The sequence below is a fragment of the Thalia democratica genome, chromosome 4 (genome assembly GCF_965202585.1).
Source record: "Thalia democratica chromosome 4, ktThaDemo2.hap1.1, whole genome shotgun sequence".
Lineage (NCBI taxonomy): Eukaryota > Metazoa > Chordata > Thaliacea > Salpida > Salpidae > Thalia > Thalia democratica.
In genome coordinates this window covers 51,437,099-51,460,495 of record NC_139168.1, presented here as the reverse complement: position 1 = coordinate 51,460,495, position 23,397 = coordinate 51,437,099, and the positions used below count along the sequence as shown (strand labels likewise).

At 24.9% G+C, this 23,397-nt stretch overlaps 2 protein-coding genes across 2 annotated transcripts; both read left to right on the top strand.

Moving 5' to 3' along the window:
* Positions 1 to 1,259: 1,259 nt before the first annotated feature.
* Positions 1,260 to 2,391, top strand: LOC145835123 (coiled-coil domain-containing protein 42 homolog). The gene has a single exon (XM_082942672.1). It carries the CDS (start codon positions 1,293 to 1,295, stop codon positions 2,220 to 2,222), a length of 930 nt encoding a protein of 309 aa, XP_082798798.1. The 5' UTR covers positions 1,260 to 1,292; the 3' UTR covers positions 2,223 to 2,391.
* Positions 2,389 to 23,152, top strand: LOC145835122 (intraflagellar transport protein 52 homolog). The gene is made up of 13 exons (XM_082942671.1): positions 2,389 to 2,443; positions 4,967 to 5,100; positions 5,711 to 5,798; positions 5,911 to 6,040; positions 12,225 to 12,378; positions 12,485 to 12,611; positions 15,058 to 15,144; positions 17,144 to 17,259; positions 17,609 to 17,716; positions 18,170 to 18,257; positions 18,512 to 18,620; positions 20,942 to 21,087; positions 22,837 to 23,152. The coding sequence occupies exons 1-13, from the start codon at positions 2,423 to 2,425 to the stop codon at positions 22,870 to 22,872; spliced, it is 1,344 nt and encodes a 447-aa protein (XP_082798797.1). The 5' UTR covers positions 2,389 to 2,422; the 3' UTR covers positions 22,873 to 23,152.
* The last annotated feature ends 245 nt before the right edge of the window (positions 23,153 to 23,397 follow it).

Genomic DNA, 23,397 nt, shown 5'->3' with positions numbered 1-23,397 from the left:
ACCTTAACTTTTTGAATTATATTTAGTAAAGAAATTACATGTTGTAACACACGCACAGAATCGTTTATTTTTGCAAAGGGTAGAGTTTGAGACTATTGGTTTTTAATCATAAAAATTGGTTACAATCTTTTCAAAATACTCTTTCATTGAAATTATCATTTTATTTTGAATACTTTTTATTAAAGTTGTTATTCTTTTATTTATGTTCACTATAAACTGATCAGATCATATCAACATACTGTAAATGTTGTTTTAATATTCAAAATGACTCTTTAAAAAATATTAAATTATTTTCAGTGTTGTTTTAACTTTATTCTCTGAAAAGAAGTTAAACTGTATCCAAGTGGAGTACAACTTGATAACCAAAATATTTTTTGTACACCAGTCTAAGGAACAATTGTTTTTAGTGCTTTTATTTTGGTTATCACAAAAAAAGTAAATTTACTATGTTAATTTATATATCAAAAAGTTTAAAAATAATTCAACTGAAAAACTTTAATCAATGCAACAATGTTAGTTTCAATCGAAGACAACAATTCTAAGTTAATGTTAAAATAATAATGTTTGGCCAATAAAACTGTAATTGTTGAAATTCATGACCACAATTAATGAATATAAGAATGAGAACTTGAAGTTTAAAAAATATATAGTAATAAAATTTAAAGTGGTATGCTCTAAAAAATGTGCTGGAATCTGCTTTAATACAACTAAAGTTCAAGCATTATCAATATTTATTTTAATGAAAAAAAAATCTATTTTAAAATTGTCAAAACATAGTATATGTAGTTCCCTCCCACTTCCTTTAAATTTTGCAAGATTATTGCAATTTAGTTAAAAATCACTAGATTTAACCTGATAAAACCGAAAAGTTTCTGAAAGCCCCTTAGTTTTTCTAGACTACTTTTTTCTGCTTATTGCTGGAAAGTTTGTGATAATATATCAGAGTGTTTTGTTTTTAAAACTTTATTTTTACTTTAGAGTTATACCTTTAGAAATTAGAGTATTAAAGCTATGTTAAATTTTGCAAGATGTTACACAGTATTTTTATTTAGATTTTTGTTAGTTTAAGTTTTATTTTATCTTAAGGAACTAAATAAAAGATTAAATATTATGAATGTAAAAAATGGTAAATGTTTACTTAGACAGTAGTTCCTTACTATAGAACATGTTTTAAAAGTAAAAAGTTTTAATTGTTATACATATAAAAAAATAAATGTTCTCCACCATAATTAAGTAGACTATAATTTTTACAGATTTAATAACAACTAAAAATAATAAGTAGGAAAAACACCATGGCTGTGAACTTAGATGAATACTTTAAAAGTACTTTTGAAGATAAGGTTCTTGTAAAAATGCCGGAAAGAGAGGATGATCATCTAACTCCTGCTACAAGATTATTAGAGAAAAGAAGAGAAATGAGTGAGGTTGAACAAGCTTTGGGTGCTCAAAAAGAAGAGTTTCAAATGAAAATGGAAAGTTTACAGCAAAGAAGAAAGGAATTAGAACGAAAAGAACAGCAACTTAAAGAGTCTCTTCTGAAATTTGATAAATTTCTATTAGAAAATGATTCAAAAAGGGCACGAGCAATTAAAAAATCTCACATTGAGCAAAATTTAAGAAAACATAAAGAATATGAAGTATCCAAACTTATGAGTGAAATAAAAGTTTTAGAATATGAAAAAGATAGATATAAAACTAAGTTACACAAGTCTTCAGTATTTCACAAGTTTATGGAAAAAGTTCATGAAAGTGCTGAGGAGTTTGGTGAAGTTAGAGATATTATGGACAGGTACGATACTTTAGTTGCAACTCATCTTGATTTGGTAGAAAGAGATCAAATAAACCAAGATGCAATTGAAATAGAAAAAGCAAAGCTAATAAAGTTTACAGAAGAAAAAAACAATGAAATACTAAATTGTAACAATCAGCTTGCTGAGCTACAAACAAGACTTGATAAAGCTCAAAGCAAAGCTGTAAAATGGGAAAGTAAATGGGCTCAAATTCAAAATACTGCAGCTAAGCGAACCCTTCTTCTTGGTAGAATAAAAATAGCAACTCACAATCTTTTTCAAATTGTCAACAAACATTTAAAGCAAAAAGTACCTGATAGCATTAAAGTAGATGATACAAACACTCAGTTGGAAAAAATTAGAAATTTTATTTTAGATCTTAACCAGATTACTCAAGAAATAAAAAGAGCCGAAGCAGTTACTAAGCATTAAAACTAATTTGTTAAAGTTATTTTTTTATAGTTATTTTTACTTAATTAATTATTTCTAAATGTTTCGTAGTTATCTACTGTGATATATGAATAGTTTGATTTATTCAAGTCATTATTATTGTTTAAATTTTGCTCAGTATGTAACTTTATTACAACTTTGTTTTTGTAGCTAATAATCATAATTAAAAGTTATACAAAAGCATGCCACCAGTGCCACAAATGGTAAGAAAATGTTTTTAATTGTTTTGTTCACTTTGATTGAAGTAGTTTTTTTTTAAAGTTATTTCTTTGTTAAAATTATAAATATATATCTTTTTTTTAGTAATTTTTTACTTTTGAATAGAAAAAAACTTTATACTAAATATTTAAGATGGATGGTTATTATACAGATTAATTTTTATTCTTTTAACAATAGTTAAAGTTTATGTTGTAAGTTAAAATTTTTTAAGAAGTAATTTACAGGCATGGCCATATAACCCTAGATAATAGTCGGTTTAAAATTAGTCTGATACCTTTGTTTTTGAAAGTTTAGAACTATTAATCTATTCTTAAAAACTTTACTTTAGTCTATTCTTTATCAAAAATCATACAGCTAAGTAGCTTAATTCTTTAAGAAAACTATTTTTTTTTCTTAAATTTTCTATTAATTATTTAAATTAAAGTTTTTTGTTTGTTACTGTTTTTACCAATGTAGAAGGACTTAATTTAAATTGAACGCACAATCGGCTGAAAACGGGATTTAAGCAACCATCGAGTACAAAAAATACTTTTGTTAATAGAAAATCAAAATAAGTGTTAAAATAGTTAGATAGAACTTGATTTCTTTGTTTCAAAAATGGTTATGTTAGTTTTCTGGTTAAAGTTTTTAAGAAGCTGTATAAGTTAAATCCAACCAGCTTTTGACTTTTAGAGTGTAAATTTACTCAAAATTCTTCAATGTTTTTGTCAAAAATTTGCTTGCAGAAAGATACAGAAAAACACCTGAAATACTTATTTAGAAAAACCTCTTTCACCGCTTTTCTTAAATGTAGTATGATGTTTATCAAAAAGTTGATAAAGTTTTTTGAAAACAAAAAAAAAAATTTATTGTTAAAATATGATATTTAAAAAAAAAAGAAGAAGCAAATAGGCATCAAAATGTTGCTTGTACAAACCTACAAAATAGTTTTATACCTATCAATTATTTTTTTGTAAACTTGGATATAGAATCCTTGTTATGTTTGTTAAAACAAAAAAAAGTATTTTTGTGATAAGCAATTGAGATATTAATCTCTTAAAAATACCGTATATTGCTCTAAAAACACCGATGAATTTTTGGAAAGAATAGTAGTTTTTTAGTTGAAAAACAATATACTTTTATTTTTAAATATTGATGAATTTCGACTTTTTTAATTAACACTAAACCAAAAGAAAGAAAAAATATTGTATAAAGCTTATAAGCTATTTTTTAGCAGTTGCTGTATGCCTTAATTTTGACGTAAATTTTAGGTTTTTTGACTTAGTTTTAAACTTCAAAACTGCAAAAATTTGCTACATTTAGGCTTACATAACTTTTAATATACATAAAACAGAATAGAACCAAACCCAGTTTTAAAAGAAGCCCAGCTCTAAGCAATTAAATTGAACTTTTGTTTAATTTTTTAGTTACTAAAATAGTCAATGGCCGCTTGCTAGCCCACTGTGACACATTCAACTTTTGCATTGAGTTTGATATTCTTTATTTTGAGAAAGTCTAGCTTAAGTTTTGAGTATTTTTTTTTCTCAACTCCTTTAAAAAAAATACTAAATAGTTTTGTTTTGATTATTAGACTGATTTTTACGGTTAACACCTGATAGTTAGTATTTTTAGTTGTTTTAATAAATTTTTTCTACATATGTTTATAAATTATTTTACCTGTCTTACTGATATAAATCATAAAATTACTGAGTTCCCTATTTTTTTGCCTAGTACATAGTATATATATGTATACAATTTTTTATAATAAAATTTGGTAATTTTTAAATAAAGTGTACTAGTGTTGTTTAAAAGCAAAACAATCAAGTTTTCTAAATCTGAATAAATTAAAGGATAAAGCAGTGTACAAGATTATTTTCTTTTAATGTTTTTATAGGTACCAATTTTCATCAAAGGGCTCAATAGTTATAGACTTTTAAATTTTGTTACATTTTCAAAATTAAATTATGAGCAAAAATTCTTTTAAAAATTTTATCCATTTTTTAATAAATTTTAAAGTAACATTTTATTGTATGACATATGAAAGAAATAATGACTGTAAACAAAGTTATTTCAGTTGTAAAAATGTAAACCTGTTAAAATCTATGATGACAAAAATGCAACTATATCAACTGCTATAAAGGAAGTGAAAAAATAGAATGAACTGTAACTTAAGTCTGTGGTTTTTTAACTCTTTAAAATCTGTGCACAGTAAATAAGAAAAGGAGAAGTCTATTTAACTTATACTATACTAAGTTAAATTTAAATACATAATAATCTGGTCTGCAAAAAGTTTTAAAAATTTTCACTAAAAAAAGTGAAAATTAATTTAGATGTAAGCTTTGTTATAAAATAATCCAGGCCTTGTAGTGGATAACATTTAAAATTTTTATTTTCTAAATTCTAAAAAATCAACCCTGATTTAAAAAAAAAGTTTTAGTGGGAATCCTTTTATACTCTTTAAAGGTAATTTTAATTTGAAAACAAAGTAAGTAGGATATTAGTTTTTTCACAGTAGTACATGTTTTCAGGGTTCAACATATGCAGAAAAAAGTCCATCTGGTAATACAATTGTTTTCAATCAATCAAAGAACGAAAGTTTTACATTAACTAATGGTTATAAAAGTTGGCACAGGAAGTTAAGAAGTGTATGGAAAGTGCAAACGTAAGTTGAAATTCTTTAGAAATTTAAATTCTAGTACATAAATTACAAAAAAATGAAAAAAATAAGTCGTATATGTACATAAAAAGGATAAAATACCTTATTTTCGTTTTTCATCAGTCAAAACTTTTAAAATCTAAAGTGTATTGAAAATAAATGTTTATAAAATAGTTATTAAAAATTGCTACTTCATAAATAAATGAGACACAAACATAAATTTGGAGTGGAGCTACATGATATTTATTATATAATGACATAAAGTTAAGTATAAATTAGAAATATATAAACGGAAATTTTAAGATGACTAAAAACGTATTGATAAAAGAATAAAAATAAAAAACGTAAAAAATACCTTACAACACTGTCAAAGTATATTATTTGTACAGTTTTAAGTTATAGATATCATGTTGTTTACAAATTTAGTTTCCAAAAGTGTAACCTTACAAATAATACTAATAATACTAATAGTTTAAATGTTTCTTAAATGTTTTTTTTTAATAAGTTTTTATTAATAAGAAATCAAATCAAACGCTAGTATATAATTGTTATTTTTGATACAATAGTTTTTTAGTTCATACTAAAACGCTATTTGTTATCATATAACTACTTTTAGTAACAAAGAAGATATAAATCTAAAAGCATTAGAGCAAGCTAAGCTATTTGTGATTGCAGCTCCTAGAGAAAAATTCACATCATTTGAGGTGATGTTTTTATAGATGTTCGTGTTATTATAAGCAATTACTTCATAGTAATTTTATGAGTTAAAATTTAAGTTTGAATAAGAAATTTTAAAGTATAAAATACAATAAACAGCTTGAAATTTTAAAAAACTATATATTCAATGGAGGAAGTGTATTAGTATTGCTCGGAGAAGGTGGTGAAAGCAATAGCAACACCAACATAAATTTCTTACTTGAAGACTTTGGAATAATGGTCAATAATGGCAAGTTTAAGCATTATATATTTTAAACCAGTGATATCTACGTGATCAAGATCTTCTTATCAAAAAAGTTCTGGCAGGACTCGAATCCAGTTAATTTAAAGTTTTCAAAACTTTTATTGTGTTAAACTACAGATTAAAACTTTAAAATTGTTATGTTTAATTAATTATATAAGGGGTGGAAAGTCTCTAGTCAATGGGCAAGATTTAAGACAAAAGCTATTTGCGGGTTGGATATGTTAGAAAATAAATCCTAAGACCTAGTAATTTTTGAAAACTGAAAATTATAAAAAAAGTCTTAATTGCAATATTATTTTGAATGAATCATTTTGAAGTACTACTGTGTATGGAGAAAAAAGTTGTCAACATGTTTTAAAACTACATTTGTTATTAAAATTCGCAATGTTAGTTTTTTTCAAAAACTTTTATTAACTAAAAAGTATGTCGCATGCTAGAGATTTCTACATAGCTGTCCAAATCCAGCTTACAAGTCATACTTTGTCCATATCTAACCATAGAACATGTTCTAGCTAATAGTTAAATTAAAAATTTCCTGCGTATTAATCTTTAGAAAGATTCAGACGTTTTGCCATTTTTACCTTAAATTTTATGATTTTAATTGTTATTAATTTCTTCTTTTCTCTACTTTTTTGATTACTTAATGATTACTTGATATATAAGTTTGTAAAATTTTATGTCTTGTTAGCTTTGTACTCTACTGATGAGAACTGCTCTATATATATTCAGTTTAATTGAATTTGTGTTTTATGTAAGTCTTATTGTACAAACTCTTAAAACAAAAAAAAAACTAAACAAATGAATTCATATAGACAAAAGAACAAATATTTCTACTAACAAACTGTAATAAACAATGAACTTCACCGCACCACCAACAACAACAATATTTGAGACAACCTATGACCGACTTCGCCCTTATTAAGACTCATCAAGCAGGATTGGTCGCGAGAAACCGCTGTTGTGTACTTTGTTATATTTTGGCTGTTATTAGTAGAGCTTAATATAGACATAACTAACTTGTCTGTGTCAAATAAATCCGGCCTGTTATGTACAAAACGCTGCAATACCAGGTCCACTGACTAGAGTAGTTGCCTAACCCTATTATAGAACATTAAGTTTTGTGCAAAAACTAATTTGTTTAGGAATAAAAAAAAACATTAAACATTTAAAACACATACATATAAAAAAGTTTTGGTTTACCATGAAAAGAAGAAAGCAAAGCTACTATTAATCAATCAACATGCTTTTATTGATATAATTATAGTAAACAGGGTTGCCACTCGGTCAGGAAAAGTCAGGAAATCAGGAAAAGTCAGGAAAAATTTGAAAAATTACAAAAGTCAGGAAAAGTCAGGAAAAAATGGGGGGTTTTGAAAAAAAGTCAGGAAAAGTCAGGAAATTTGATAAAATTAAAAACAAAAGTCATATTTTGTCAGTTTAAATTTACAAAATTCCTTGTTTTCTAAAGCCTTCAAGTGGTAAAAATTAATTAAAAGTCCTTTAAAGTCAGAAAAAATTCCAAAGTTTTCCTAGAATTTTACAAAAATATTTAATTTTATTTTCAATGCCTTCAAGCTGGTATAAAATATTAAAATATCCTTTATTAAACTGCAAAATTTTTTTTATTAACACATTGAACAAGTACCCTACTTGAACAAGCAGATTTTGTAAGCTTTTTAGTTTTGATGATCTGTAGCAAGGACACTTCCATAGTGAAACTGTGATATATACACAAAAGTTTATCTAGCATAATTTTAGAATCAAAAAGTTTTTTGTTTAAGTAAACAATTGAGTTCTTTATAACTAAGCAGTTAGTTTAGTATTTTATGTAACAAGTTAATGTGTATACTTTACCTCTTTATAATTTTTCCAAATTTGTTTAAATTTATAAAATAAGTTATAAGAGAGGTATATGCAAATATTAAGTTTACTTATTATTTGTATTTTTTGTAGATTAACTCAAGTTTTTAAAGTAAATAAGAGTATATCTATTTGTTACAAATTTTATACTAATTTAGTATTAGATGAAGAGGTTGAAGTGCTAATAAAAAAACTAAGAAAATAAATTTTAGTATATACATATAAAAAAAAGAGTATTTGATTAAGTTTGTTATTGTTTTAAGGTTTGAGTTGTGAAAGTTCCTTATTGATTTAAGGTTTTTATTGTAAAAGTTTCTTATGTGTCGTTCCATTTATTTAGATACATTTATACTAGGAACTGGTAAAAAATTGTGTTCTTTATTGTTTTAAGGTTTCAACTGTAAAAATTTGTTATTGTTTTAAGATTTTAATTATGAAAGTTTGTTATTAATTCAAGGTTTTAATTGTAAAAGTTCCTTATGTGTCGTTTGTTTATCTAAATAAAGTTATGCTAGGAAATGCTAAAAAATTATGTCTTTTTTCAGACAAGCTGTGTTTATAAGGTAATTATACAAGTATTTTGCTGATAGAGCTGTTTATTACAAACATCAATCATACACAGATGGTTTAAGTGATGTACTGGAAGTTTGATGATAGAATTCAGTAAAAAACTATTGTTTTTAACCTGTATTAAAATTAGATTGGAAGCTTTTTTATAGTTTAAAGTGTTAGATTATGTATTTTAGAATAAGTTTAATTTAAGAGTTTGATTTAGAAAAATCGGGAAAATTTTGGTAAAAAGTCAGGAAAAGTCGAAAATTTTTCTCAGCTTGATGAGTGGCAACCATGAGTAAACATTACCAAAAAAAAGCAATTGAAAAGATAGTCTTTATTTTTTTCATGAAAGCTTTTTTATTTCTAAAGCAACAAAAAACACAAATAAAAATTTGTAAATCTACATTATAAATAAATTATAATTTGTAAAATTACTGATACTGTGATGTTTTTATGCTTGGTAGTTTAATTGTGTGTTTTCAGGAAACTCTTGTTGTAAATTTAGTGTGATTGTTTTTTGTACGAACGTGAGTGAAATTTTTTCAACAAAAATACTATTGCTCAATTCAAATAATTGGATCTGGATACAGTTATAAAAATAAACACAAAACAAGATTTCAGCGGGATCTAGAAATGGTAGATCACTAATTCGCACCATAGCTAGAAAAACTAATAAAAGTTTTGTAGTTGCTTTTGTATTGTACCAACCAGACATGTAGGTCATTTAAAATAAGGGAATTGTTCATACGCTCAAAATTAATTTGATTTAATTTCACACTCGAACATAATTATAAATGTCCTTATAAAGCATTTTTTGAAGAAAACGTTGTTAAAATTCTATCAGGCCAAAATCTGGACTTCCGTATGCCATTGCTCAAATTAACACAAAACGTTTGATCGTATTAGAAAGAAAAGTACCACCTGTATTGCCAAATGAACTTTGTATTAACTGTTGCACGGAAAACAGACACGGCTGACGACAACACTAATCACACCAGCTATGAGTAGCTTCATAGTAAAACATGAATAACCATTTGTAGATTGCCAACTGCAAGTTTTTTCTGTTGCAACTGACTGACGTGTTTCAATCAAAATAAAACCAGGGTCTCAGTCTACCAAAAGCTTGTGGTCTGATTATCTAAGTAGTATGATCAAAACTTAATGTTAACTTAAAGTATTGCTTTAAATAATTTTGCACAGGAAAACTTCTCAAAAGAGTTAAGGTCATAGAGAGAAGGGTAAGGGTGTTAAAAAAATCACATTAGCTTTTATTGAAATCTTAATGCATAAACTATAATCAGTTTTATAGAATATAAAGTATTAAATTAGTTTTTATCATATTCATTTTTGTAGAACGCTTCTAATATATAAATATAGACGGCAATTTTGTGGTACATTTTCTAAAAAATAAAAAAACAGTTAAAAAGCTATTTATCTAATCTCAAATTTTTAGAAAATTGTTTTATATAGTTTAAGAGATGTATAGTGTTCAAACTTAAAAATATTAAAAAATTAAAACTAATATAAAAGAGTAAAAAAAATCTTTTGGTAGAAAAAAACTTTTAATTTTGTTAAGAAAAAAATTGCCTTTTAGCTAAGATAGATGAAAGAAAATAAGAAAACTAGATAAGAAAATAAGTTGAATTTACCACTTTGTCTTTATGCCAGTAGATGTAGTAAGTCTTTATAAGTGTAAGTTTTTTATTTTAGTACACAGAGAAACGTATGAATAAAAAACAATCCCTACATTTTTACACTGTAGTTTTTACAAAACTTGCTGTATCTTAAAATTCCATTAAGGGCTTAGGAAAGGGGGGTAAGGACATTTCTTTACAAGATTTAGCATTCAATCTTATATGAGAGCTAAAAGTATAAAAAATTATTTAGATTTTGTAGATAATAGAAATTTTAGTAAATTTTTGAGATATAGACGTTTCTGTAAAAGGTTTCTGGCACAAACGTATGGACTGCAATTCTCTCCAAAATTTCAAAATTGACTAAAAGTTCATCAATCTTAATTTCAGACCTCAAACTTTCAGGAAATATTCCTTATATAGTTTAAAAATTCTTTGAATGTTATTATTAAAAAATTGAATAAAGAAGTGTAAACAAAAAAAAAAGGTTTTTTGACAATATACCCTTTTATTTTCAAAGTTAAAAATATCCTGAATAGAAACGATTCGGATATTAGTAATTTTAAAAAGATCAGTTATAAAATAAAGGAACATATAGGTTTTTTAGTGAACAGTCTTTACTGCTGTTTTGGTTTGCGCCTGCTTGTATGAGGAACCTACTAAGCTCACCAGCTTTGATCGTTTATTTATCAAAACTTACTTAGAAATTTATTAGTGGTAAAAAATACTTGATAACTAAGATTAAATCTAAATAAGATCAACTTTTAAAAATCAAGGTAGACCCACACATGCGCTTAAGTTTTTTTTGTTGCAAACTTTAGTTTTGTACGTTCTTTTTAAATAAATTATTTTAAAAATAAGTTGATATATTTTTCAATTACTCAATAAGTTTTGATGCAATTTATTAATATAAGCTTCCAGTTTTTTAGTTGTTTTCATTAGTTTTAAATGTAGTTTGTAAATTTAAGTTAACATTGAAACATTACTGACTATTTAAGGGCATAGGAGAGGTCCAACATTTTTTTATACCAAAATTTGTATTGGCTCTTATTTCAAAGCTTTTAGAATGTATACTATAAGGTACGATTTATAGAACAAAAAAAACATTCAAGTAATTTTTGAGATGTAACCAGTTTTATAAAATAAATCCGATACTACCGTATGTAATCAAAAATTTTCAAGGCCGATTTTCTAAGAATAAAAAAAAATTCACTAACTATGAAACACTAACAGAAACACGTGGAAAAATAATATGAAAAATTAAATCATGATTGTTTGAACTAATTTACTTCATTTATTCATTATAAAACTTTCATAAAGAAAACATACCAAGAAATGGAAGAACCTTAAAAAGCACAATTTTTAGAGAGACCACTAAAAAATAGTTTAGATTTTGTAGAAAAATGATGGATTAAAAAATAATAAAACAGAAATTAATTTAAACAATGTATTCAAACACTAACTCAATAGATTATAAAACAATATAAAAAGTATTCATTATTAAGTTCTGTCTTACAAGATTTATTTATTTTTTCTTTACAATTGTTATTTATAATTACCGTAATTACAGTTAAGTACAAAATCTTAATGATAGTTTGTCTACTTAGATTCAAAGAAATTTGTTGCTATTATTTCAGTTTTTGTTCTCATTTAAATCTATATTGTTAACCCTTAATTAAATTACAGTGAATTATCTAACTTTTTTACATATTTAAGTGCTATTTTTAATAGAATAAAATTTTGTTCTTTAATTAATCCTATACAAACTGAAAAATGTCTTTATTGTGTTTCTCTAAAAGCAAATAATTTTCAACAGAATTGAATATGTTTTAATAAAACGAAATATCGCTGAACTTTTTTTTTGTTTTAAAGAGTTAAGACAGCTTTTTTCTTTTGTTTTTTTAACCAATTTCATTGTATAGTAGCTGATATATGTGATAAGTTTGTATCACTATTTATTCTGACTACAAGGTTAATAGTGCTATACCTAATAAAAACTTTATTCTTTGTATTTTACTGCGGGTTAGCTATACATTAACCTACAGCAAGCTTTACAAACATATCTTTAATTGTTTTAAGTAGTTTTACAAATTAAAATTAAAGTTGTTTTAAATTTTCAGATGCTGTTGTTAGAAGTGTGTACTATAAATACTTCCATCCAAAAGAAGCGCTGATAAGTAATGGTGTTTTGAATAGATCTATTAGCAAAGCTGCTGGAAAATTTGTGCCTGGAAATATTGACGAAGACAAAGAAAAGTACTCATCTATATCAGAGTAAATAGTGGTTGTTTTATAAAAGCTTAGATAAATAAAAATATACAATAAAAACAGCGTACAAATAACTTACTTTGTTTTAATTGCTTTAATTATAAAAAAATAGGGCATTACAGTTTGTTTATCCATATGGAGCAACACTAAACGTAGTGAAGCCATCAACTGCAGTATTGTCAACTGGATCTGCATGCATTCCAGTCAATAGACCTGTGCTTGCACTTTGTCAGCCAAAAGTAATTATTTTTTAATTGAATTATCAATAAAAAAAGTCTTTTATTTTTAATGACGTTTTTAGATCTAGATAAATTTGCTTTTAAGTAGCTTTATAACTCGTTCAGTTACAAGTTTAAAGAAATAAGTTTTGATTTTAACATTACTTTATTTTGTTAGTGTAACTAAAATTGTTAAAATGTTTAATTATAACTGAATATCTTTGTTAGAGTGAAACATTAATAATTTATTATTTTTGAGAATAAACAACTACTCAGTTTCACCGCAGAGCGGATTTTCAAATTGTAAATCTGTGGTAAAATAATAATATTAAAAATGACAAATATTTAAAAATTGGTTTGAGTTAAGCTTATATAAAAAAAAAAAATTAAAAAAAAAAAAAAAATTAAGAATTATATTAATTTAAGACAACCTATAAGAGTGAAACATTGTTATATATCATGCGCTTTCAAATAAAATATAAATATTTATTGTTTTTATTTTAATAAATATGATATAATTATTAAAGACGCCCATTCAGGTTAGTTCAGGGTTGCCACATGGTCAGGAAAAGTCAGGAAAAATTAAAAAAATGACAAAAGTCAGGAAAAAATAGGGAGTTTTGAAAAAAAGTCAGGAAATTTGATAAAAAAAAAACAAAAAGGTCAGATTTTGTCAGTTTAAATTTACAAAATTCCTTATTTCCAAAGCCTTTAAATGGTAAAAATTTATTAAAAATCCTTTAAAGTCGGAAAAAAATTCCCATATTTTCCTAGAAATTTACAAAATTATTTAATTTCCAATGCCTTCATCTGGTATAAATTAGTAAAATATCCTTATAAAACTGAAATTTTTTTCTATTGACATATTGAACAAGTACTCTACTTGAACAAGCACATTTTGTAAGCTTTTTAGTATTGATGATCTGTAGCAAGGACACTTTTATAGTGAAACTGTGATATATACACCTCGCATAATTTTAGAATAAAAGTGTTTTTTGTTTAAGTAAATAATTGAGTTCTTTATAATTAAGCAGTTATTTTAGTATTTTATGTAACAAACTGATGTGTATAATTTACCTCTTTATAAATTTTTTTAAAGTTGTTTAAATTTATAAGATAAGTTATTAGAGAGGTATATGCCAGATTAAGTTTACTTAACATTTGTATTTTTTTAGAATAACTTAAGTTTTTAAAATAAATAAAAGTATGTTTATTTGTTACAAACTTTATACGAAATGATAAGAGGAAATATTTTATACAACAGATATATAGTTTACTTTTTTATGTATTTTTTACAATTACTAAGTGTATTCTTTTTAAGTGATTTTTAGTTTAAGGACTTTATATTAAGTAGTTTGGGTAGTATTTTATTAAACTAAGTGTACAATTTATGTAAGTAAAACATGTTTTAAGTAAATATTTATTATTATTAGATATTTTTACCTTCTAGGTTGTTTTACAACTTTTAAACTAAGTCTGACTAAAGTTTATTTTTAAAATTTCTAAAAGATTAAGTTCTTTATTGTTTCAAGGTTTTAATTGTAAAAGTTTTTATTGTTTTTAGGTTCTAGTTGTGAAAGTTCGTTATTGATTTAAGGTTTTAATTGTAAAAGTTCCTTATATGTCGTTTCGTTTATTTATATACATTTATGCTAGGAAATTATAAAAATTGTGTTCTTTATTGTTTTAAGGTTTCAACTGTAAAAGTTCGTTATCGTTTTAAGATTTTAGTTGTAAAAGTTCTTTATTAATTTAAGGTTTTAATTGTAAAAGTTTCTTATATGTCGTTTCGTTTATTTAGATACATGTATGCTAGGAAATGCTAAAAAATTGTGTCTTTTTTTAGACAAGCTGTGTTTATAAGGTAATGATACAAGTATTTTGCTTATAAAGCTGTTTATTGCAAATACATCAATCATACACAGATGGTTCAAGTGAGGTAATGGAAGTTTGATGATTTTCAGCAACAAAAAAAAACTTGTTTTAACCTGTATTAAAATTAGATTGAAAGCTTTATATAGTTTCAAATGTTAGATTATGTATTTGAGAATAAGTTTAAATTAAGAGTTTGATTTAGAAAAGTCAGGAAAATTTTGGTAAAAAGTCAGGAAATTTTTCTCAGCTTTATCTGTGGCAGCCATGTTACTTAGGCTAATTTTGTTTTTATTTTTATTGACCTTAAGTAAATTTACACTTAATTTTTTTTGTCTTGCTTCCTTGATCAATTAAATTGTTAAATTTAGTTTTTGTTTATTTTTTAGTTTTGAAGCTCTCTTATTAGTCACATTTGTTACTGTTAATCTACTACTTCATATATTTTTAATTTTTTTTTAAGTTGAGCCATTATTTAAGCTATTTCTTTGTGACTCACGCTATATATTTTGTTTTTAAGAGTGCCAACTCTGTCAATTTTTGAACTACATAACCATATTGTATAACTAATTTAAAGATATTGTTTTTTATTTAGAAGGCGACAGGTAAGCTAGCTGTACTTGGCTCAGCCCATATGTTTAATGATAGTTACATCGATAAGGAAGAGAATTCTAAAGTAATGGTAAGTTTGTACTCGTTTTTAGAGTTCTAAAATTAAAAAAATAATAAAATAAAAGTCTACTTTTATAGCTTATTCATCAAAATAAAATAGTTGTATAAGTTTAGGTGAGAGTTTAGTTTACTTAATCTAATTATTTCGGAAAGTTACTTTTACTATCGAGACTGTTAGAACTTGGTTTTTCTACAATTTTTACGTTAAAATAAAATCTTTTTTGAAAACTAAAATTTAAATTTTTTGCGTTATATATATTTTTTTCTAAATGATTTAAAACTGCGAAAATAAACAATAAAAAAAAAGAAATCAATTAATTATTTAAAAAAGCAATATAGGTTTGTTATTATAAATACATCAATATTTTTTTCTATTAAGTTTCTAACTTTGTTAGTGTGAGGTGAATAATTTAGTATTAGGAGCAACAGTTTTAAAAGTACTTAAGTGAGTAATTATTATTTTTTTAATATTTAATTGATTTAAAACTAATGAAGTTTATTTATAGTTTTAATTTTAGTTTTAAAATAGTTCGACGTACTTATATTAAGGTATTTATTTATTTTAGGTAACTTTTTAAAATCGACAAACTATTAGAAAATAATATTTATGTTTACTAAAACACCTTTACTAAATTTTCACTCAAATAGGATTCCTAGATATTTAAGTTAAAAACAAAAACCTACTATAAAGATTGACAATTTTTACAAAAGGAAGCAGAAAATTATTCATGACCTAAATTTGATGAAAACTTATAACCAAGTTTAGTGTAAAATCTCAACTGTATTTTATGCCAACAAACACTAATACTAATTTTTGCTAGTGACTATTAAACAAAATTATAAACTTAAAATGTATTGATTTAAATATGTTGACAAGTAAGTGTCGATTTGCTTTTGTGATTAAGTCTTTATTTTTACGCATACACAACTACTGTATTTTTCTTATGCACAGTCTGCACACCGAATTTTTAGCATCAACTTTAAGTTTGTAATCGTCTTTGCCTACGTAAGATTTAACCTCAGATCAGCCAGTTATTGAAGTAAATTAACTGATGTTGATAGACAAGGTAACAAAACTTTCCTTGCCTTGTAATCATAATATGGGTTTCCTGATTTACCTTATATATAATAAAATGCAAATTAGACATTAATAAGAACTAGTGATCTACCGGATTCGGATCAATCTGAATCCGGCCTTTTTTGCTAAGATCTGTATCTAGCCGGATCCTAATTTGAAATATATTTATACTTATGTAAAAAGTTTGTGTTTTAAAAAAATTTATTTAATTAATGAATTTTTTAATCGTTTGATTTACAAAATTGTCATTGAAATAATTTACTTATTACTGTTGCAACCTCTAAATGCATTTTATGGTATTTTGGGTAGAAGTTAAGAAATACTATTAAATAAAGATAGAAAGCCCTTAGTAAAACATAATCGTATGTTATAAAATACGAATGGGATAAACTAAAAAAAGTAAAGGTTAAATGAACACTACAACAAGCTAACTAAAGTTACAATAAATAACAAAAGAATTGAACACAAATGAACGAGCATTTAACTAAAAAGCAATCTTAGAGTTTAAGGCAACGAAGCCCTAAATTTTATCTATTAAAACAATACTGCAAAACTCAACAAACCACAACTGCTACTGCGCAAAATTGCAAGTGAAACTCTGTTTTATACACATTTCAAAGAGTGTATTCCTTTGTTAACAAAACAACTTATTTATTTTTACAATAACCATTCAAAGTGTTGTTTATTTGCTTGTTCTTCTATTTTTAGCTTATTTAAGTATCTTATAAATTCATAAAACTAAAGACTATCGCGGCACACCGTTATATATTTTTTATTTTTCAATTAGTTTTAACTTCTTTTTCAGAATTGTTATTATAAAGCTTTATGATTTTTTACACGGATTATAGCTTTCCAATATTAAAACTTTCCTAAATCCAAGGTGTCTTTTATTTTAGCAACAACTGAGTTTTTACATGTGAAAATACAACAGGATGTCGTATTAAAATGGCTTACAACAAAAGAGCTTGAATTAAATGTTATAGATGCAGAAGATCCTGAGATATCAGATTACAATCAGCTTCCTACAACTGCTTTGATGTTTGACAGGTTGCTTTCAAAAAACTTAGTTTAAAAATGTTTACATAAAATGCTTTACTTTATAGCATTGCTTTTCAACATGTTTGCCATTGTTTTTTTACACCAATAGAAGTCACATATTAAATTATTTTTTGTTAGTAAATATAAGTTTTTGTCTTTGCTTTTATCGTTTTTTGTAAAACACAGTTATACAAATGAGTAAAAAGTAATTGTTTTACATTTAATAATTGATATTTATTTTAACTTCGTTATAAAAACGTCTATCTTGTATGAAATTTTTTCAAAAAACTTTTATGTGTTAGTTTTATTACTCTTTTAATGTCATAGCTTTTTATAATTTAAACAGTTTTATTTTTAGACTTAAAAGTTGTTTGCAAGAAGGTGATGATATTCCAAATGATCATACTAAACTTTTTGATTTGAGCCTTTACAAAATGGATAATAACGTATTACCTGATGTTTTAAGGTTTATTATTATGATTTTTAACTATGTTAAAAGCTACATTAATCTTTTAAGATATATAAAAAAAAATTGTAAAAGATAATAAATTTATATAACAAATACTGTAATTGTTTTTTTCATAAAGAAAGTACAAGTATTTTCTTCAATATAATTAAAATGTAGTAAATTAGATATTATTTTTGCTTATAAAGATTTAGTTTATACAGTTGAATTCAGAAAAATAAAGTTTGTTATTTGTTTTTATAGAAATTTTATTTGTGCTGTTTTGAAATTTAAAATGAACAAACAACTCTCTAAAAATTATTTTTTTGTATAAGTATTTTTTTAGTTTTATGCCTTTTAATTCTACTTATACGTGTTAATTTACTACATTTAGTTGTTCATTTACGAAAATAGTTTTTATCTGATATTTACTTTTTTGAATAAAGTGTTTAAAAAGTAACAATTGTTTTGTAGAGCATACGATCAAATGAAAGTAAAACACGAACCTCTTACATTAATTCCTCCAAATTTTGAAACTCCGCTACCTACATTGCAGCCTGCAGTTAGTTTTTTAAAAATAGCAAAATAATAATGATAAATTATTTTAATTGTTCAGTGTATCGTGTCGTTTACAAAATATTTGCTTGTGTTATGATAGATTGGTTTTTATTTGTTATTATTCTCTAAATAGTTAAAGGAAAAACTCGTTAGTGTATTTTTTAAATTATTAATTTATTCATTACTGATAAATCTTGTCTGATGTATATAGATTATACACATAGCTTATAACCTTCTACTGGTATCTGTTGATCACAGGTTTTTCCTCCAGAATTCAATGACTTACCCGGCCCCCCACTTGATTTGTTTGATTTGGATGAATGCTTTTCTTCTGAAAAAGTACGCCTTGCACAAATAACTAACAAATGTTAGTATTATTTTATAATTTAGTCTAAAACTAGTTTACACAACTTAAAACAGAAATATAAATTAATTTAATCAAAACATTTATTATCATCTTTAAAATCAACTTTTAACTTTTATTAATAATTAATTTCTAATAATGTTTGTTAATATAAACCCAAACGATACAATTTCGTTAGAATATAAATACAATAGTTTGCAAAGTATTTAATATATTTAAGACTTAACATCTTTATGTTAAACTAATTACACAGATTTACGGAGCTCTTTAAAATATAAGTACTTAGAAGAGTACAAGATATATAACTACTATTATAAGTTTGTGTATATATTTATATAAACTATATATATGTTTAAATGTTCTAATATGAAAATACAATAAATATAAACTATATACAATATAGCCTTACAAAAACTTCTTGAATAAATTATTATTATTTTACCAGATTAATCAGAAAATGTCTTTCCTATCCCGGTCTTGTTAAAAATGTTTAGCGGATCGTGTAGAAATATATCTTAAAAAAGTTTAAAGTAGTTATAATAGCATAAAGGTCTAACAATTTTTTTTTTGCAAAAATTAAATTATTTTTTGAGATATAGCTAAAATAAGTCTTAGTAAAAGTAATTTTTAGTATATTTTATAAGTTATATTATAATATTTTTTTCTTCATTATTTTTTACTATCATAATTTTATTAATTAGACGTACAACCTTTTTTTTTTTAATTTATAAATATGTGTTTCTTTTTGAGTTGTGACAATTTTAACATATTTTTAAGAACTTGAATTTTTGAGTTTGAATTGTATACAATTTTGGTTTTGAAATATATTAAATGTTGATGACACCATTCTCTTTTATTTGGAGTTAGAATATCACTGGTGACAAAGGATAGATCTCTGACGAGCGTTGGTTTCATTCGAAGTCCTAAAAAATTCCAGCTCTGTTAAAAGATTAGTTGTGTTTTCTTAGTTTAGAAATTTTGATGACGTATCAAGCCTCTGCTGAAATACCTGATATCTATTTGCAAATTTTTAACTTAAAAGTCTGCCAAAGCATACAGAGCTGTTTTGTTCTGGTGAATCAAGTTTTGAATTATGCCAAACTTTGTTAAGTCATGGCATCTTTCCGAGATTTTGTCAGTCCAAAATGTAAGTTAAATTGGTTTGAAATGTTTAACAAGGCCTTCAATGAATCCAGGCAGATAACCATTAACGTGTAACGTGAAGGCCATTCACTTTAAAAAGCATATTAGTTATTCCGCCAATTTTTAAGTTCACAAGTAAAATAGTTACGTTACAATTAATAAAGTTATACAATTTTACAACTTAAATTATCATCCACTTTGAGTTTGAGCGCTTGGTTTGCAAGATCTTTTGGAAAATTACTTATTGTGAGTTTTTTATTTAATGTTATTCTTGATTGTATTTTTTTTGTTGGTCTTTTTTTGAAAAGCAATATCACAGTTATAAACTAAATAATAAATAGTGTTTTTAAAGTTGTCCATAAGGTTAAAATTTAATAAAGTAAAAATATTAACAAGTTATATTTAAATCAATCTCGTAGTTACTAACAAAGTAATTACGCATTGAACGCGCAAACTAAAAATACTATAAAAGACTAATTAACCAAAATTCTTTCTTCTTCATTTTTCAACAAAACTTCTTCAAACTTTAAAGTAAGTTTATTACTAAGGTTAAAAATTTTTCAGTGCACAGTGTTTTTTTTATAGTGTATTTAAGATTCCAGCATTTAAAGTCTTTTAAACTTCAAAGAATGTTTTATTAAAATTGAGGTTTCTAGCTCAAAAAAATTAAAGAGTAGATACATTTTTTGTTTAGTTATAAATTTCCCTGAAAATTGAAGACTACAAGACTACAAAAATTGCGGTCTACACATTTGTATTGAAAAATTTTTACAAAATGCCTATATCTCAAAAATTAATTAAAATTTTTATATTCTACAAAAATAGACTCATGGTTTATACTTTAAACTTAAATGATAACAACCAGTATTCCTTTTGTATAGAATGTTATTTCTTTTATGCCTTTAATTATATTCTTCAATGTAAACAACTATGTAGAATATCTTAGTTGTTTACATTTTCTGTTTTACTTTTTAATGTTTTTGTATATTTGTGCTTCAACTTTATCCATTGTTACTTACAAGTAATAAAGAAACTTTAATGTAAAAATATTATTAACTTCGTGATGTTGTAGTTGCATAAAGTTTGAATATGTAAGCTCTCTTGATTGAGAACAATGCTTCATATAATTTTAGTTATCACTAAGTATTTTTTATGTAGGACTTAATACAGTTTTTTAACAGGTAATGACAACGACCTGGAATATTACATACGAGAATGTGGAGACATATTAGGAGTAACGAATAAACTTGATGTAAAAGAGAGAGATGCCAAACATGTCCTTCAACACATTTTTTCGCAAATAGTTCAATTTAAAAAAGCTTTTCTGGTAAGAAATTATAAAATTGTATTTGCTGATAGCTTTTAATTAAAACACGGTTTCCATATTCACTAGTTAGGCAGAAACAAAGAATTTTTTATTTAATTTTATAAAGTAGGTATAATTTTCAACCTTAAAAAAGTTTATTTTTACCGTTACAGAGGGTGAGTGTACACTGTACAGTCAAAAAGATTATAAAACTATTTGTAAGCACAAAGCCGTTTGTATTATCTAGTAAAAAGCTTGGCCACTCTAGTATCTTCCGTTTCTTGACTGTCATTCTCTAGTGGACTTGTACTCGCTTAAAACTTTAAACGTTCTTTCAAACTGTTTAAGTAGAGTTTTACCTTGTTTAAAAGTAGAAAGCCGTTTAGTTAAAACTTGGTGATTTTCAAAAACATTTTTGTTTGGCAACAGAGTAAGCAATTTCATTTTGTAAAATATTTATGTAGCCTGAAATCCATCGAATAGTAACGTTTTATCTGAAACTTTTTAGCGTCATAAGGGCTTTGTTGGTAAACAGTACGAAAAGAGTTGTACTGAAAATGGGAAGCCATTGAACAATTCCACTGATAAATTTGCGGCGCACTTGTTTGCAACCAGGGCTCTTTTTCTCTTTAGTAACATCGGATAAAACAGTAGGCTCTTCGTCGTATAATGTTTACTACTTGAGGAAAATTTGGCAAAATACTTTAGAAAAACCCCCTGTTAGTACAATTCTCTCTACCTGCATCTCTATCCAATAAGCCGCCAGATGTTGGACCGTCAGTTTAGACCAGAGTTTCATAACAGATTTAAGTAGTTCTTCTGCGGCTAATCTAGTTGTGTATACATTATTCTTTCTTTTCAACACACCCGCTTAAAGCAGAAAAAACTGAAACTTTTCCATGGTTTTTTTCTTTGTATTAAAAAATGGAATAGGTACTTTTCCCTTTATAGAGGTTTTCTTTAATATTTTTAAAAAGCACTAATAGTATAAGATGATCAGAAATTCTCTTCAAAGAAAAAAATAAATGTCCTAAATATAAAAGTTTCTTGCTTAAAATACCTTTAGGAGATATAGTTTTATTTTTTTTGTCAAAATTTTGATGATGAAAAAAGATACTTGTCATAAGTTTGTATAAGAAACTTTATGTATTACTGACTATATTTCATATTGTAATGAATTTTTTTAACTCTTCATAAAGTAACTTATAGTTGTACTTTACCATTGTTAAGTTAAAAAAGTTATTTGTATAGCCTTAATTTTATAAGCTGATAACTTTAGTTTTTTTAAAGTCAGAAGCAGTGTATTTTAAAATATAACCTAAGGTATACAAAATTTTTGGAATGATTTTTGGTTAGTATTAAAAGTTTTTAAAAAACACTTTAAAGTATTTAGCAAAATACCAAAATTTGGCTTACCAGGATAAGAGTTTGATGACGTTTCAGTAATTAAAATCTTGAAGTTAAACGTGTATAAATACTAATCGTACACCATACTAGTTTTTTAGAACCTTATCTATTACTTAATTACAATATGATCTTTCTCAATCATAAAAAAGAACATTGTCTTGTTTTCTACTCATACTCTCATTTTTAAATTTACTTTTAAATAAGTATTTTTATTACTACTCAATTATAAACAAAAGTATTTTCATATTAGTAAATGTAAAAGTTAAAAAAAAATATTAGTTAATAAATACAAAATCTTTACATAAGTCTGTGACTAAAGTTTTAGATTACAGTATTAAATTAAGTTTTAAAATTGTTTCACAGGATCATAAAGATGATGAATTAGATTTGCTTCCATGATTATCAGATATTTATTCTTCAAGTAACCTGTTTGACCTAAGTTTTCTTTTACTTCAAGAAAGCATATATTTGTCGTAGTTTTTATTAAATATACTGTTGAGTTTCAAACAACTTATAAGAGGGATATTTTTATACAAGATAAGATGTTATTATTTAAATATTCTTTTTAAATACTTTGTTAGTGTTACTTAACAAATAAGTTATAAATGAATGTGTCAATATTTTTAAAGTAAGAAATTAAATTTTATAGTTTGATTGACTGATTTAGAACTTTTATTTTGTAAAATTCAGAAATACACACTTAATTGTTAGCGATAGTCAGATGGAAATCTTAAAAGTTTAATATGAAAATTTAATCTATTAGCTTTTAAAAAACTAATAAAAGTAAATAATTTTTAAAAGATACCAGTTTATTTTACATTATAAATAATTTTAGGGTTAGTTTAGGTTATAGAAAATGTTACTAAAATGTGTAGTTCTATAACTTTTTTATTCTATTTTGTAACAGATCATCATAATTTAAAT